Here is a 17,789-nt window from a genome sequence, read left to right as displayed (position 1 = left end):
TCTTTCGGTTAAGTCACGTCTAAAGATAAAATAATAAATTAAATTAAATAATAGAATACGACGTTTCGATTGCAACACAAGCAATCATCATCAGGTATAATGAAATAGCGACATAATATCTAACCAGAAAACTATAGACAGACATATTAGCAGACAGATATCACAAGATACATACATAGCGAGAGCAACACAGGTGACAGAGAGGGGCGATATTTTACTAGGTTATTTAATTTTAGTGTGTCTTTCTCCTGATTTTCAGGCTTGCTTGCTGTGCCATCGTACTCGCAGCACCACGTTTTCTTTTGGACCACTCATTGATATGCTAATTTTTTCTAACCCCCCTCCCTCTCTCTGCCTCCGCCCCCCCTCTGTCTATTTAAGGCCACCCCACAGAGACGATCACCCCTCTCTGTCACCTGTGTTGCTCTCGCTATGTATGTATCTTGTGATATCTGTCTGCTAATATGTCTGTCTATAGTTTTCTGGTTAGATATTATGTCGCTATTTCATTATACCTGATGATGATTGCTTGTGTTGCAATCGAAACGTCGTATTCTATTATTTAATTTAATTTATTATTTTATCTTTAGACGTGACTTAACCGAAAGAACCAAATAATAATTCCTGCAGTCACGAAAGTTCTAAAATTAAGATTGATTCTGTTTGGTGTTTCAACATCTTAACACAACTGTTTTATTGCCAGAAACGGTAAAACCTATTGTTACATTTTGATACTGGCAGGTAAGGTATTGCCACTATGCTAATGATTGCATAAGTCAGCAAACAGCATAATGAGCCGTCTCCCTTCGTCAATATCGGCATTACCATTATGCTAATTTGGATATATTAGCATAATGGGAGGTCTCACGCTGCAAATGTCGACATTGATAATATGCTAATGAGTACATAAATTAGCATATATTAGCATAATGAGCCTTCTCGCTTCGGGCGCCTTCCCGATTGGCCAGCGAGTGCGCGCGCCGGGCTCCGTCGCTCGCTCGCCTTCCCATTGGACCGCGATCGCAACGCCGCGCGCTCGTCGACCAATGGCGCGCGTCGTCAACGCCCCCCCCCCACCCCCCCCACCCCCCGCGATCGCCTTCGTGCGCTCCGGGGCGATTTGCAAGGCGACGTTGGACGCAATGGAGGCGACGTGGTCACCCTCGTTCTTACGCCTCGGCGTCGCCGTCGCCATCGCCCTCCTCGCGGCGATGAGCGTCGCGGCGGCCGTGGACCAGGTCCCCGTGCTGCTGTGGACCTCGGACGCGTGAGTTGCCGCCCGCCCGCGACGTATGCGAATGGGGCCCGGTCGGTCTCGCGTCGCTAGGGGCAACCGCCATTGTGGTCCGGGGGAATGACGAAAATCAACCCCTCGCCAATAATATTAACATCGAATAATATAATATCGACAACAATTATATATTTTGATTTAAAGCTTTCGTGACTGCAGGGATTCATATTCTTGGTTCTTTCGGTAAAGCCACGTAGTCACGTAGAAGGGAAGTAATAAAATAATACAAATATGTTTTATATTTGTATTATTTTATTATTTCCCTTCTACGTGACTTTACCGAAAGAACCAAGAATATGAATCCCTGCAGTCACGAAAGTTTTAAATCAAAATACAAAAATTAACTAAAACTATGTTTTATTTCACCAGGAAAGGCCACACGGGAGATATGTAGAAAGGAAATAATAAAATAACATAAATATAAAACAATAAAAACAATTATATAATTCGTGATGTTTGTTTAATGCGGCAGTCTGGTGCATCGTACGCGGTGTATAGCGGAGGTCTCACGCAGCACCGTGCCAACAACAACAACCCCATTGACTCGCGCTGGCCACTGCATCCGCCACGACAGTCGACACTGCAGTCGAATGTTGCGTGAATGGGGCCAGGTGATTGGCAGCAAGAGGGGGACGCGGCACCATTCGTCGTCGTTGTTGTTGTACCGCCCGCCTGGTGGTTGACGAGGTTGTTGTGCACGAGTGGCGGGAGCGAGCAGAAGGAAGGAAGCGATGGCGCGCAGACCCCGATTCGCATTTCCCCCAAGGACCGCGCTGCCGTACCATCAGTGCGTGGGCGACGATTCATGATGCCACCACCTGCTTGCAATGCCACAATATCGATACCCAATGTTAGTCCTAATGTAACGGTGGTCACATTACACCGATGCGTATTTTCGGCACAGATTCTCTTTACTGACAGCAGACGTGGGGGGTGGGGGGGCTCTTATTGGCGATCAAATTGAGCACCGTCTGCCTTGTCGTCGTAGTAACCCACCAGCACGGGAATATGCGGTAAACAATGTAGCAGTGGAGAAAGTACCGGCTGCTTAGGTCAGTGCACTGAGCTGGCAAGAGATCGTGGTTCCCATCCAGGCTGTCTTCTGATTAAACCGGGCCCTCGAATTGTTGGGAGTCGAGCTGGGTTTGCATTAAATGTAGCTTTATTCCAGTTCTGGGAGTATAAAATACATCGTGTTGACGGTCATGCAAGGTGCTGCCCACCCCCCCCCTAGATTGGGGCACACAGATCCCTGGAGAGGCTCCAGGAGATAGCTCCGATACGCACTTCTGCTGTCCCCTCTTCTTCACGGTGCTGCTGCTGCGCTCTGTGCACTAGGAGGGGGGTAGCTTGATGTGACGGCTCATGCGGAACAAGATTGTGGAAGGGGTGGGGGTAAGCACGGTACTGTATTCTTCGGTTCTTTCGGTTAAGTCACGTCTAAAGATAAAATAATAAATTAAATAATTGCATATTACGACGTTTATCTTTAGACGTGACTTAACCGAAAGAACCAAATAATAATTCCTGCAGTCACGAAAGCTCAAAAATTAACACGGTACTGTATTTTGAAACATATTCGCCTGTAATGTAACACAAAACGAGGCCCCACTGACAATTATTATGGCCGTGCACCGACGCTAGGAGTCGCTAGACTACCAATACTGCGGTTCATACTAATATACTAATAGGGGTTTTCCCCTTTTTTCTGGCAACAACTGACACCTTTTGCAAGGAATCATGTTTACATTAACCTCAATAATTGCAGTCAATTACAAACAAAAAACAATACTCTGTAATTTATGCATTGTCCTTGAAACTGATTGGTCCACACCTAGTCTCATATGGTGTTCGACCAGATGACGCCAAAAGGCGCACAGTTCAAAGACAACGCACTATCAGAGTAATGAGAGCTCGGGGTGACCAGCTACATCATGGGACCTCCTTTACCAGTACCAAAATATACTAATAGGGTTTTTTCTGGCAACAAAACTGACACCTTTTGCAAGGAATCATGTTTACATTAACCACAATACTTGGAAAAACCCTATTAGTATATTTTGGTACTGGCAAAGGAGGTCCCATAATGTAAATGCGGTTCATGCTTCTTTAATGCCGGAGTCAACACAAACGCAAACAAAGGACAAAAACTACTGCCACTGCACTGCTTTAGTAAAAAAAAAACACATTCGAATATCTTCTCCAAATCAATAATTGCGCCACAATTTTACCGCCGCTGAATCCTCTCCTCTCTCCCCCTGCTGCTGCTGCCGCTCCTGCTGCTGCTGCTCCTGCTGCTACTGCTGCTGCCAGCTCCCTGTGGGGTCCGGCGACCTCCCCGCACTCGGGTCACATCGTGACGGCAAAGGAGCTGCACGGATACCTGAAGCCAGCCCTGCAGATGCCCGACAAAAACCTGGTGCTCTTTCTTCAGGACAAAGTGAGCTGCGTTATTACTGCGTTGTTACATGGTGGCGGGGGGGGGGGTGGTGGTGGCTGCTCCATCATTAGGGGGCCGGGGGGGCCCTGAAAGGAGAAAATTAAAAGAACATTGCTTATTGACCTGCACATGCGCTGGCCAGTGGCTATACTTAGAAATGGGATTCATACCCCCCCTCCATTCCTCCCCCACCCTTCCTGCCCCCCTTCCCCCTTACCCCCCACTCCTCCCATCCTGTCGGGCTTACATGCCCCCACTAATATATTTACTCGCTGGCCAGCACTGAGCAGGGGTTATCAACTCCCAACTGTTCCCTCTGCTACCAAGCTCTGTGTAAATAATTCACGAACACTCTGACCTATGATGGATAATTAAATAGAGAGCTAATACATAGTGCATGGTCCTTCATTCAGCGTAGTCCCTCTGTAAGCTTGCTCGGGCTCGAGTTAGTGGGGGGTGTGGGGCGGGGTTGGGCAAACGGGAACATTTACTTTCAACGCGTGTCATGTGATGGTTGCATGTTTTTTTATACCAGGAAATCACGAGACAGCTCCGTGACACTGACGACTTCCTCTTATTGAATCAAAAAATATGTTATCGTCACAGCTGCCAGGGCATCACTAAATGAGTCATGGATGGGTGGGACTGCCGACAGCTGATTCCACAGTCGGTGAAGTCCCGATTATCTTAGTTTGGTATAATCGCTGGGATGGACCCAACATTCCATCTGGCTCCTGCACGAGCTGATTGCATCGCACCATATCTGCGTGGTGGACGTCTTCTTGGGTGCGTTCTCTCCTTCGACTTCCGCTCCGTTATTTTCCTCGACAAATGGCCATCAGCCCGTCCTGCCCAAGCCCATTTACTCTTCTTAACAGAAATTTAGATGTATCAAAATTGTGTATGGTCTCTAATCCACGTGTTCCTCTTCCTGTCTCGCAGTATAATTTCAAGCGTGGATCTCCTGGTGCTTCATTGCACTATTGCGCTTTCATTTCATATTCATTGCCAGTGTTCATGTTTCTAGTCCATCCTGTACGTGTGACCCCTAATCCCGACCTCCTGTCACAGGGTTGCTCATCCCTTGTTTACCCGTTTTAATCTCCCTAATCTTTATATCGTGTCTACAGCTCTCTTGCTTGTATCTCTTTCATCTCAGTGGTCTCTTTATCTCTTGAAAGGCCACTCCCAGTGGCCCATGGGCTACCAATCACAGAACCCTGACATACAACATGTAATAATTTAATCGATCGTGATCAGTATTCATCGGCATATCATTGCACCCCTACCACCTTGACAACTACATGATGAGAGCTGTTTGTGGTCTTGTGTGGACCTTGAAGGCTAACGGAGTACTGTAATTCTATTGACACATTCTATGTGACTGGTAGCTTAACGCATTCTCTACTGCCTGGCACACGTCTGCCTTCGTCGAACAGAAAGAATGTGCCTTTTAAAGTCTCTAGCTCACGGGGCATTTTAATGGCACTTTTTAGAGTGTAAGCCTCTTAGAGACAGACATGCTAATGCATGTCAGAACACGCACGAGTTTCTTTTTATGGACTTAGACCGTTGGATTCAAATGCACGTGATCTATCCGGATTTAGATAGGCCTGACGTCCAATTTTAGTTACAAAGATAAATTTATCCCCATGAACCGTGGCGTACCAGACACAGACTTATTTAACGCTCCTTTTACGTTAATTTACACGCCGCTGCCAAATATGAAATGTGTTTATGTATACTTGCCAAATGTTTGATTATCATTTAAACAGCCATAAGTCTTGTATAATTATGTAGCCTGGTGGAACATCTGTCGGAGCCATTGAGCCGTTAGCGTATGATTAAACCGCGTTGATGGTCTCATGAAATTTGTATTTTTTATTTGGTTTATTTTGGCTGTGAATTAAAAAAATTGCTTTGATTGATAAGCGATGAAGGCTTTGAAGGGCACTTAAAATTACTGTCCGCCTAGTTTAGACAAAGAGGCTTAGCATTGTAGCAACTTCAGAAGTTGTTCGGTGACATCTCACAGGGCGGTTTGAAAACAGTGTACTGTACTGCTCACTGTGAGAGTTCACAATGGAAATGCCTTAGTCTCATAATCATCAACCATAATCCACTGCTGGTCTTGTGATGTGATAATCCACCTCGCACTCTCACGTGATGGGTTGTCTTCACTCCATCTCTGCTGTGAACATCTCCTTGGCCAACGTGCCGTATATATATTTGTTTTTCAGCTGAGCGTTGATGACTTCACACACTATGGGAGAGCCGACGGAGATAATGCATTTTCCAACATTCAGGTAAATATTTTAGTTACAAAATAAAATATAAATGTTACCTTTACGCTGCAAAAACAACTTAAAGTATATTTTTTAAGGCTGTGAAGCAGAACGCATGTTTCAAACCCAATGCATTTTTGTCTTTTTATGAAGGACAATTGCTTCATAACTTATTCTGTACATCTACAAATTAGTATTGTGATATTTTGAATTGAGATCCATCTTGTCATTTTGAAGGTGATGATGGTGATGCGATTATATTTTCAGCCCTTTCTCAGTTCCTTGTTGGACATATGTCTGCCCACTCTGTGTCAGCAATGGGGGGGGAGTTTGACCAAATGTTGCACCACGCCAATCAGTCCTGGTTGGTGAAGTGAGGTGGTGGGGGGGGGTGACACTCGGGATGGGGGGGGGGTTACACGTTACATACTGCTCGCTCGCCTGTGCCGCAGAGAGCTCTGGCATCGGCTCCGTCCTCCCTGGTGCTTCCGTCAGTCGACTGGCGCTCGGCTGGGAACCTTCCGGCGTTCTTACGCGACCGGCTCGCGGCCGGACGCAGTGTCCGGGAGCTGAGACTGGGGCGCTCGCCTTCGCAGGAGCCCATCCTGGACCCCACGCGGCCCAACTTGCTGCTCGTCAACCTGCCTCGCACAAGCAGGTGCAGCCCGTCCCCGCCCTGCACTGTTGGGCCGAATTTGTTTGTCCGTTTCAGTCAGGGCCCGGGTTTCCCTAATGTGTGGTCATGACCGCTTCTCTGAGTATTTTTTTTTTGTTATTCGTACCCAGAGTTTGCGAGTAAAAACGAATTTCACTAGAATTACGTAATTGGGTAAACCACATAGCAACGTCTCTCCATAATGGCAGATTGTACCCGTCTGTGAAACATAACGCTTTTCGTGATTGCCTTGATCTATAAGAACAGTGCAAATGGCAAATGTACAAAATTATGTCTCGTACTTTTATGGCTGTCATGCGATTAACATTACTCACAGACAGAGCAAATGAGAAAGTGGTGCCCTCTGCTGCATGGACCGGAGGCCACTTGAAGGGATCTCATAGGTAGCTCTGTAATATCCACTTCAGTGGGCTGTTCTCTAAAACAAATTGTGCTCTGTTTTGCAATGGATCTAAATGGATTCTTTGTTTCACAACGCAACTATAGTACAATCGGAATACATTTGGGGGGAAAGGCAAAGGAAAGACAACCGTGGTGATCTTAGGAGTTTCAAGCTGTAGTGGATGATGGTTTGTTCCCTTTGCTTTACCAGCCCTGACGTGTCGTCGCCCAAAGAGGCCTTGGAGAGAAACGGTACGTAAAATGTATACGTTTAACAAATATCTGTAATCATCACTGTCTGTGTCTCTAAATCCGCTCAAGCCTCTTGTAAGCCAAGTGACTTCTGTGTGGCCAATGCCACTCTGAATCCCTCCGCCCTCCCCTCTGCTCCCTGTGAAAACACTCTGAATCCCTCCGCCCTCCCCGCTGCTCCCTGTGAAAACACTCTGAATCCCTCCGCCCTCCCCGCTGCTCCCTGTGAAAACACTCTGAATCCCTCCGCCCTCCCCTCTGCTCCCTGTGAAAACACTCTGAATCCCTCCGCCCTCCCCGCTGCTCCCTGTGAAAACACTCTGAATCCCTCCGCCCTCCCCTCTGCTCCCTGTGAAAACACTCTGAATCCCTCCGCCCTCCCTGCTGCTCCCTGTGAAAACACTCTGAATCCCTCCGCTCTCCCCTCTGCTCCCTGTGAAAACACTCTGAATCCCTCCGCCCTCCCCGCTGCTCCCTGTGAAAACACTCTGAATCCCTCCGCCCTCCCCTCTGCTCCCTGTGAAAACACTCTGAATCCCTCCGCCCTCCCGGCTGCTCCCTGTGAAAACACTCTGAATCCCTCCGCCCTCCCCGCTGCTCCCTGTGAAAACACTCTGAATCCCTCCGCTCTCCCCGCTGCTCCCTGTGAAAACACTCTGAATCCCTCCGCCCTCCCGGCTGCTCTCTGTGAAAACACTCTGAATCCCTCCGCTCTCCCCGCTGCTCCCTGTGAAAACACTCTGAATCCCTCCGCCCTCCCGGCTGCTCTCTGTGAAAACACTCTGAATCCCTCGGCTCTCCCCGCTGCTCCCTGTGAAAACACTCTGAATCCCTCCGCCCTCCCGGCTGCTCTCTGTGAAAACACTCTGAATCCCTCCGCTCTCCCCGCTGCTCCCTGTGAAAACACTCTGAATCCCTCCGCCCTCCCGGCTGCTCTCTGTGAAAACACTCTGAATCCCTCCGCTCTCCCCGCTGCTCCCTGTGAAAACACTCTGAATCCCTCCGCCCTCCCGGCTGCTCCCTGTGAAAACACTCTGAATCCCTCCGCTCTCCCCGCTGCTCCCTGTGAAAACACTCTGAATCCCTCCGCCCTCCCCGCTGCTCCCTGTGAAAACACTCTGAATCCCTCCGCCCTCCCCGCTGCTCCCTGTGAAAACACTCTGAATCCCTCCGCCCTCCCGGCTGCTCCCTGTGAAAACACTCTGAATCCCTCCGCCCTCCCCGCTGCTCCCTGTGAAAACACTCTGAATCCCTCCGCCCTCCCCGCTGCTCCCTGTGAAAACACTCTGAATCCCTCCGCCCTCCCCGCTGCTCCCTGTGAAAACACTCTGAATCCCTCCGCCCTCCCTGCTGCTCCCTGTGAAAACACTCTGAATCCCTCCGCCCTCCCTGCTGCTCCCTGTGAAAACACTCTGAATCCCTCCGCCCTCCCCGCTGCTCCCTGTGAAAACACTCTGAATCCCTCCGCCCTCCCTGCTGCTCCCTGTGAAAACACTCTGAATCCCTCCGCCCTCCCCGCTGCTCCCTGTGAAAACACTCTGAATCCCTCCGCCCTCCCCGCTGCTCCCTGTGAAAACACTCTGAATCCCTCCGCTCTCCCCGCTGCTCCCTGTGAAAACACTCTGAATCCCTCCGCCCTCCCTGCTGCTCCCTGTGAAAACACTCTGAATCCCTCCGCCCTCCCCGCTGCTCCCTGTGAAAACACTCTGAATCCCTCCGCTCTCCCCGCTGCTCCCTGTGAAAACACTCTGAATCCCTCCGCCCTCCCCGCTGCTCCCTGTGAAAACACTCTGAATCCCTCCGCTCTCCCCGCTGCTCCCTGTGAAAACACTCTGAATCCCTCCGCCCTCCCTGCTGCTCCCTGTGAAAACACTCTGAATCCCTCTGCTCTCCCCGCTGCTCCCTGTGAAAACACTCTGAATCCCTCTGCCCTCCCTGCTGCTCCCTGTGAAAACACTCTGAATCCCTCCGACCTCCCCTCTGCTCCCTGTGAAAACACTCTGAATCCCTCCGCCCTCCCCTCTGCTCCCTGTGAAAACACTCTGAATCCCTCCGCCCTCCCCTCTGCCCCCTGTGAAAACACTCTGAATCCCTCCGCTCTCCCCTCTGCTCCCTGTGAAAACACTCTGAATCCCTCCGCCCTCCCCTCTGCTCCCTGTGAAAACACTCTGAATCCCTCCGCTCTCCCTGCTGCTCCCTGTGAAAACACTCTGAATCCCTCCGCCCTCCCCGCTGCTCCCTGTGAAAACACTCTGAATCCCTCCGCTCTCCCCGCTGCTCCCTGTGAAAACACTCTGAATCCCTCCGCCCTCCCCGCTGCTCCCTGTGAAAACACTCTGAATCCCTCCGCCCTCCCCGCTGCTCCCTGTGAAAACACTCTGAATCCCTCCGCCCTCCCGGCTGCTCCCTGTGAAAACACTCTGAATCCCTCCGCTCTCCCCGCTGCTCCCTGTGAAAACACTCTGAATCCCTCCGCTCTCCCCTCTGCTCCCTGTGAAAACACTCTGAATCCCTCCGCCCTCCCCTCTGCTCCCTGTGAAAACACTCTGAATCCCTCCGTTCTCCCCGCTGCTCCCTGTGAAAACACTCTGAATCCCTCCGCCCTCCCCTCTGCTCCCTGTGAAAACACTCTGAATCCCTCCGCCCTCCCCTCTGCTCCCTGTGAAAACACTCTGAATCCCTCCGCTCTCCCCGCTGCTCCCTGTGAAAACACTCTGAATCCCTCCGCTCTCCCCGCTGCTCCCTGTGAAAACACTCTGAATCCCTCCGCTCTCCCCGCTGCTCCCTGTGAAAACACTCTGAATCCCTCCGCTCTCCCTGCTGCTCCCTGTGAAAACACTCTGAATCCCTCCGCCCTCCCCGCCGCTCCCTGTGAAAACACTCTGAATCCCTCCGCCCTCCCTGCTGCTCCCTGTGAAAACACTCTGAATCCCTCCGCCCTCCCTGCTGCTCCCTGTGAAAACACTCTGAATCCCTCCGCCCTCCCCGCTGCTCCCTGTGAAAACAGACGCCGCTCTGTGCAGCTCACTTCTGCTCGCTCCTTCTCTCTCGCTCCCTGTCTTCTTCCCTCCCCTATTATCATCACCCTCTCATCATCCCCGACATCTTGGCCCGGTCAGTCCTTTTCCCCCTCCTCCCCTTCCTGCCCAGCGCTCCTTCCTGCTGCCCATCTTGAGCCATGCCTTCCTTGTCTTGGGGACTTTCGTCCCAACATCCCTTTCCTTTGCCATTCGCTCTGTTTCGATACATTTTTTCCTTGACTTTACTTTCCTTCCCATGGTGAATCACAAGTAAAAATGTTTTATTAGCATCAGACATCATTGATCCACTCTGCGTCGAAAGCCTGCCCACTCCGTCTCCATCTCTGTCTCAATGACACGGTCTGTCTTGCTTGTTTAGAGGAACTAATGTCGTCTGTTGATCCCTGTGGTGGTGGTGGTGGTTCTCTCCTTGGCTGCGATTGTATCACCATTGTATCATCAGCCATCATCCTTTTCAGTGATGTGTCCTCCTTCAGCTCACTTACGTGTCTGTACGGTCGAGATAGCGTGTACTATTTGCATTTGTTAGCTGATCTGTACATTCTCAGTGTAATTCTGCACGCTTCTCTGCACACTTGTCAGCTCACGGTTTGTTTGGGGCACATGTTAACCTTTTTACGTCTCCTCCCTCTGCAGATGAAATCATCAGAGAAGTCACCGAGCAACTGAACAAAAGCGGATTTCCCTTTACTGCAATTTACACAGCATCAAGGCCTTCTCGGGTGAGTGACCATCTCGCATAACGTCGCCCGTTAGGCCGTAGTTTCCGCACGTAACTCCCATTGCATGTGCCCTGCCACGGTTCAGCTTGCCTTGTCTTACCAACCTTCGTTAACGCAGTTGCTGCTCTGTGTATTTGGGTGTTGGGAGCGAACCAAATCTCAGTGAACCACCAACCCTTGCCTCGAAACTAAAGCCGGGTTCCTCAAAAACTCGTTATTGTTACTGCAGAGGGTCTGATTCGTCACACCTCTAACGTAGCTCCGCTCACGCGCAGGTCATCCGCGAGATTTACCAGGCCGCTGCTGGCACCGGCAGGAAGCTGATGCAGGCGGAACCGTCGGCGTCATCGGCGCCGTCAACGGCGGCGGTGGAGGTGGGCCTGTACCCGCCGGTGACGTTCAGGAACAAGACGAGCGACTGCATATTCATGTGGGCATCGCGCGTCATGCTGCGCATCGGCCAGGTCAGCTACGACGCCACGGAGGCCACGTTTAGTGGGCAGGTGGACACAAGCGCCTCGAGCTGCTCGCCCGACAACGCCACGTGAGTCACCTCAAACAGCAACAAAAACTAACAAAAACACAACAAATCACACGTACGCAGGGATTTTGTTACACTCTCAAAAAAGTCAGTTTGACACTTAGGCTTTCACGACTAATATTATTCATAATAAAGGCTTTTGGGTTGGATCACGTAAGTATAAATGTGTCGTAACCCTCCAACACCCGACACAGCCAGTAAGGTTTGTCACGTAATCAACACGCCAATTAGTTACTACTTCAGCCCACCGGTGTGTTGGAGAGTAAATCCACAACATTTACAATTTGAGTAGTACGACGTTTCGCTGGTAATTACATCCAGCGTCATCGGGCGATTTGCCAGAATAGTGAAGCAATCCACCTGCTTCCGGTCTTAAATACTACAACAAAAAATGTTCACACTGGATAATCTTTACAAGAGTTGTCGTGCCCCCCTGTTGGCGGCAGAAGGATGAAGAGAATGCATGAACACCTTTAACCTTTGTTGATGATAATAATAAAACATGCAAGTCGATTGACTCAGAGGTCAGAGTGATGAGATCCTGGGTTCAAGTGTAATTCAGCCAAGTTAAATTTGGTTCTGCATTTAATTTGGATAAATTGCAGTCCTAAGAATGAACGGTTATAGGTTTTACTCCAATGTGACGAACCGTGGTAGGGCAGGTGGGAAAGTGATGCACCTAATGTAGGGACCAGAGGTCACTTGTGTGGGCTCTTAGAGGTAGCTCTGTGGCATCCACTTTTGAGGGCCTTACACGAAGGGTCACACTGCGCTGTGAGGGTTATAAAAGGATGACGTGACGCCTAGCACTATCGGGATTAAACTGGGGGAAATGGACAAATATTTGCAAATGCCACTCAATTAATTCACTTGTGCATGACAAAATGACAAAGGACCTTGATAAAAAAAAACGCCTTCTGTCGCTTTAACGCTGCCACACAAGAGGACCCACACTGACAAGTTTTTTGCGGTCATTCTTTCAGGCTGTCTTTGCAGTTCTCCAAGAGTAGGACCCCCACTCTGCCGGTCCAGAGATTAACCATCAGGTGGGCACTCATGCTGGCATGGAGCTGTTGCAACTGTTATTGAAAAAAAATAAGGTCTGCACGATAGTCAAATGAATGCTTCTTCTCTCGATGTGATAGAGCAATCGGGATAAAACTGGGAGGTAAATCCCCAAGACATTTTAAGTAAAAGAAAAAATATATATTTTGTGCCATAGTTTCTGTCATGCTCGCTATCGTTGCCGTGTTGTCTTAAGTCAAAAAAGTTTCATTTGGAACTCCTTGCAGCGAGCGGCGCACCATATTGTAACCCATGTGCATGTAAGAAAAGGACCAGCTGGACTTGGCACAACCGCCCTTGAACAGCGTTGTCGTTCGTGCCGCAGGTTCTCCATGTCCAACCGCCTGTACCCGGTGTCGGCCGAGCGCTGGTTCACGCTCGACAAGGTGGCGGTCGCCTATGCCAACAGCAGCGCCGGTGCTGCCGGCGCCGAGTTCAACGTCAGCTCCGTGTACGCGCCGGCGATATATTCGTACCGCTGCCAGGTCGTGAGCACCAGCCCCGACTCGGGCGCCCGCCTCGTGCCCGTGTCACCGATCTCCGCGCACGTTCACGTGTCCCTCAAGGACTTCCAGGTGAGAGGTGTTTCCGACGATGCTGCTTCGTCCGGCAGTGGTTGCGACATCGGAAGGTGACGACGACGACGTAGTTGGGAGAGTAGGGAGAGGCGAGCGATGGAACCGATAAATCGGCAGAGCAATCTTCTTCTTTCGTACGGCTGATGTAGATGCAGAGCAGCAACTACAATTTCACATTCAGGTGGACAAGCCAGAATGTGAAATTGTAGTTGTTGCTCTGCATCTACATCGGCCGTACGAAAGAAGATTTCTCTGCCAATCGATTACCTCAATAATCTCAACTTTGCTTGACCTCCCTTCTCTGACCCCAACCCTGACCATGAACCCCCCCCCCCCCAGATCCAGGCCTTTAACGTGCGCGACGGGAAGTTCGCGTACGCGAGCGACTGCGCCTCCTTCTTCACGCCAGCCGTGTGGATGGGCCTGGTGGTCGGCTTCATCCTGCTGCTGGTGCTCACCTATGGCGTGCACATGGTGCTGCAGCTCAAGACCATGGACCGCTTCGACGACCCCAAGGGGCCCACCATCTCTGTGCCGCAGACCGACTGAACGATGAAGACACGAGAGGAGACATCGGCAGCAGTAGGGGCTTCCCCGTTCCCTCTTTTCTTCTCCGTTTCCTCTTCTTTCCTGCTCTTCACCGCACCGTCCTTGTTTAAAGCAGAGGTGGGGAATCTATAGTTGGAAATGTTCTGTAAAGCTTACAAGGCGTAAACATAGCCTCTTCCCGATAGCCTTTGTGCTATGAGAATTGCGCAAATACCAAGCTTTCCATACAGAGAGCTAAATTGGATGTTCAATACCTCTGGCTGGCCACATCCTAACACACTGAAATGTTTGAGCACACCAAAATATTACCGGGTCAAAAATATTCTGCCCTCACAAGGTGCTTGGTAGATCTCATGTGGCCGTTGCGTCAAGCGAAATTAAGTCGCCGGCTCTAGGTTTCCCACCACTGGCTCGTCGGCTTGTCAGCTTTCAGTGAGCTCCGTGTCGTTCCGTTGGGGCGTGGCGCAGGTTTTTCTGACTGCGCCGGATCCTCGTTCCCATGATGCGCGCTAGAGAATTGGTTACGTAAGTCACGTGCAATGTTGTTACCTTCTCTCTACAGTCGCACGCCGCAGGGCTTTATTTTTTATTTCCCGCTTGCGAAGGTCGTAGCGGGCAGCTCTGCCGGTGAGACGTGAGGGTTCGAATTTACGTCATCCATTCCTTTTGTAAATGTACGTGAATCCTGACTGTACATCCCATCTGGTTTTAAAAGGTATACACAACCCAAAAACCAGGTCGCTCTTATACCCTGTTTGTACATGACCTCGGCCTATGTGTCCAGGGTCATCCGATAGAGCGTGGAGTTTAAAGTCCACTCACGTTATGGTAAAGCACGCTTGCCATAGCGCGCCAGTGACGTTGCCGCCATCTCACCACCTGGCTGCGGTCTTCCCACCTGTCTGGTTCCTCAGTGATAGTGAGATGCGATTTGCATGAACGACCACACTACAAAACTACACTTTGTTATATTTTTTTAATCTACATCTTGACACTGACGTATGAAACGCGTGGCAGAAATGTAACTCATGCACTGCTCTAATGACGCACTTGACAGTGATGTTAGTCTTTTTTTCTGTTTACAAAACTTCAGACACATGTTGGACAGTCTGGGTGTGTTTCTGAAAAGTGTGCTTAAAGGTACCTGGTTTAGCATCAATTGGCTGCTAAGATGTATTTATTTAAATTGTTATTTATTGCTATAATGGGGTCGTTTTCTGACGTTATTTTGTACGGCACTTGATATGCGACAGACCGAGTTGAGAACTGTGTACGAGTCTGGCGTCTGGGGTCACCAGATGGATTATGTTTGCACATCTTGCATGAGCGTGTACCGTTGGACAATGGTCGGTGATGTCTGCAACAGTTTGCACATCAACGCGATCGCAGCTCGACTCCCGTAGACTAGGCTCACACAGAGACCCACCAACTCGGGAGTTCCATACACTCGCGTTAGACCCATTCACTCAGCATTGTGCACAATCGCCTAGCCATGCGGTAGCATCCTCAGTGGCCACGTGTGGATCTCTTGGAGACCTCCGCTGAACTTAGTCACAGCTGCTGCTTGGCTTATCGTAAACATCTCAGTGGTGGAGGTTGGCTGTGCAGAGTCCTTGCCCTATGTGGAACCTGTTCAACAAGGCCCACTGACCGCGTGGCAGGTTGACCCACAGCACTAGAATTTACTTTGCGCCAGTCACAATTGGGCCATGATTCCGCACTCGTGGAGAAAGAAGGCAGTTGTAGCTCCCGCAGTGCGGCCGCGACACGCAGGAGCCAGGTGGCTTCTTTGTTGGATCGACAGTAATTGTCTCATTAGGGACATTGCAGCCTTTGCCCCACGTATCCATAACAGCTGTTTACAATTTAGTGTCGTTTCCTGTAAACCTTGTTATTATTGCACACTCCGTGGTCGGTTGCTGTGAGTGTACCTGTTTCGTGGAGTCATGCATGTCACATTTCAGCAACGGTGTGCTACGCCAAAAGCACCGGTTGTCCTGTGTTTATTTTTTAAACCCCATTCTCGTTCCTGTTGGGTGTGAGCCACGCAAGGACAGACCCGGCGAGGGGAACTCGCACTCAGCCCCCCCCCACCCCTTGTGCACGCTGCAGTGTAACGGTGCGACGTGCGATGTGCAGGCCCAACTCGGAGGTAGCAAATGGAATGGATTCGTTCCCAGGCAAATTCATGGACACTGAGAGGCTGAAGACGGATGCAGGGTTTGTTTTGCAATCAATTCCTCGGGCCCTGCCGTGGTCGTTACACCTTTTCACTTTTACCAATTTTCACCTCCATTAAAAGGCAGAATAGGTGGTTACGTGAAACTCGTGATCTGACGATTGCCGACTGTGCCCCACGTGACGTAGAGAGCCGATTTGAATGAAGGTGGCTGGAGACCTTGTGTGTGCACGTACGATGGAGAGTGCCGATTCAATTGAATGAAGAGGATAACGGTGGATCACATCAGATCTCTTATCTCAGTTTAATTTGGCACTCCTGCGTCATTTTAGACACGCGGCCACCCCCCACACACGTGCAAAGATATCGCCAACTTGATTTGAATCGATCCTGTGTGTCGCACGTGCGGCACGCGTACACACACACGAGGTTTATTTTCAGGGGAAACAGTTCTGGGTTGAGAAATCGTCGGGCACGTGGAAATGACAATTGCATGTGAACAGAGGTCAATTATGTGGAGGGGGCAGGAGCAGTGGTGCGGTGGTTGGTGCACTGCACAGCGGACCCATGGGCCTACATATGATTCCTGGCCACGGCTCGCAATGAGTGGCGAGTGATACCTGAACTGGTTCTGGGTCCCACCACCCTTCACTGACCGGTGTAGTTAAGTACAACGTGGTCAAACAACACCCATGTTCAGCACAGTGTGGTGAGACCTTCACCCAGCCTTGGGTTGATACACTCCGGAAGACGGATTGAGTCGTGAGGATTAGAGATGGAGAAGCTCTGATGTTAAGAAGTTTATTATTCTTCACGTAATAGAACGTAACGTGTCAGAGATGGAGCTGTGAATCGTTACCCAGCTAGATCAGGAACGTTGGCGGCGGCGGCGGCTTGGAGAGGGCTTCATCCAGCAGTGGATTGACCACGCTCGATGACAACACGGCCGTATCAATCCACTTGTCGCAGGTGATGACCACGAGTCACACTCGTGCTGACTCTTCCCTTCCACGTGTCTGTCCTTGTGTTATGTCACGATGCATTCCCCGTCGTTATCGCTATTCCAACAAGACTTGTGTGCATGGACAAATGATTGCTGCCGTTCCTCTGTCTTTCGACGTGGCTGGCGCCGCGTTTGCAGAGCTGAAAGATTGACGGTTGTTGAGCTGCCTTTCGGCACAGGATGAACCGCGTTTTGAAATCGAATTACTTCAAAATCAAATATACTTCTCGCTGCTCTCTAGGATTTTAACAAGCAAGCACTGTAAATCTGTGGCGTGCGTGTGTGCGTTGTGGTAAACAGATACAAGGCTTGGGGAAGCTGTTACTCGTGGGTCAGTTTGACCTGAGCTTATGTGGTGTATTTAAATAGTGAATTTGACAACTAAAATATGTGTAAAACATTACTAGTATTTAACTGTTGTAGGTGATTGTTGTTGTTGTGTGCGTGAGCAGTGGTTTACGTTTTATTTATTTGTTGCTTGTATAGAATTGCTTACATCGATTTTAACTATTTAAAAACGTAACTATTTAAGTATAATCCCCCCCTGGTCAAATGTTCCGGAAGCTTTCCGAGCAAGCACGCAGAGTTATCCGCTGTCGGATTAAAAATCCACCCCTTCTGATTTGACCACCAAGTGAAATCCTCTTCGGTGTGTTTCGGATTGTGCTGTGTATTCGTTGGGCACGGTGTCCGATGTTTCGCTCCACGTGCTGTGCAGTGCGACCGCGAATACCGAAGGAAAAGTCTGAAATCAGTGTTGTGCAATAAAAACGAACTTTGTTTCCA

The 17,789-nt window shown here is 50.0% G+C and overlaps 1 protein-coding gene across 1 annotated transcript; it reads left to right on the top strand.

The window, feature by feature from the left end:
• Positions 1-1,090: 1,090 nt before the first annotated feature.
• On the top strand, positions 1,091-17,789 carry ATP6AP1 (ATPase H+ transporting accessory protein 1). Its single transcript, XM_078874911.1, has 10 exons — positions 1,091-1,267; positions 3,605-3,731; positions 5,972-6,037; positions 6,469-6,674; positions 7,285-7,325; positions 11,003-11,088; positions 11,364-11,632; positions 12,613-12,675; positions 13,020-13,269; positions 13,612-17,789. Exons 1-10 carry the CDS (start codon positions 1,143-1,145, stop codon positions 13,819-13,821), a joined length of 1,443 nt encoding a protein of 480 aa, XP_078731037.1. The 5' UTR covers positions 1,091-1,142; the 3' UTR covers positions 13,822-17,789.

Source organism: Lampetra fluviatilis, chromosome 40, assembly GCF_964198595.1.
Source record: "Lampetra fluviatilis chromosome 40, kcLamFluv1.1, whole genome shotgun sequence".
Taxonomy (NCBI): Eukaryota; Metazoa; Chordata; class Hyperoartia; order Petromyzontiformes; family Petromyzontidae; genus Lampetra; species Lampetra fluviatilis.
Note: the sequence above shows the minus strand (reverse complement) of the source record. Positions and strands in the feature narration are given on the sequence as shown.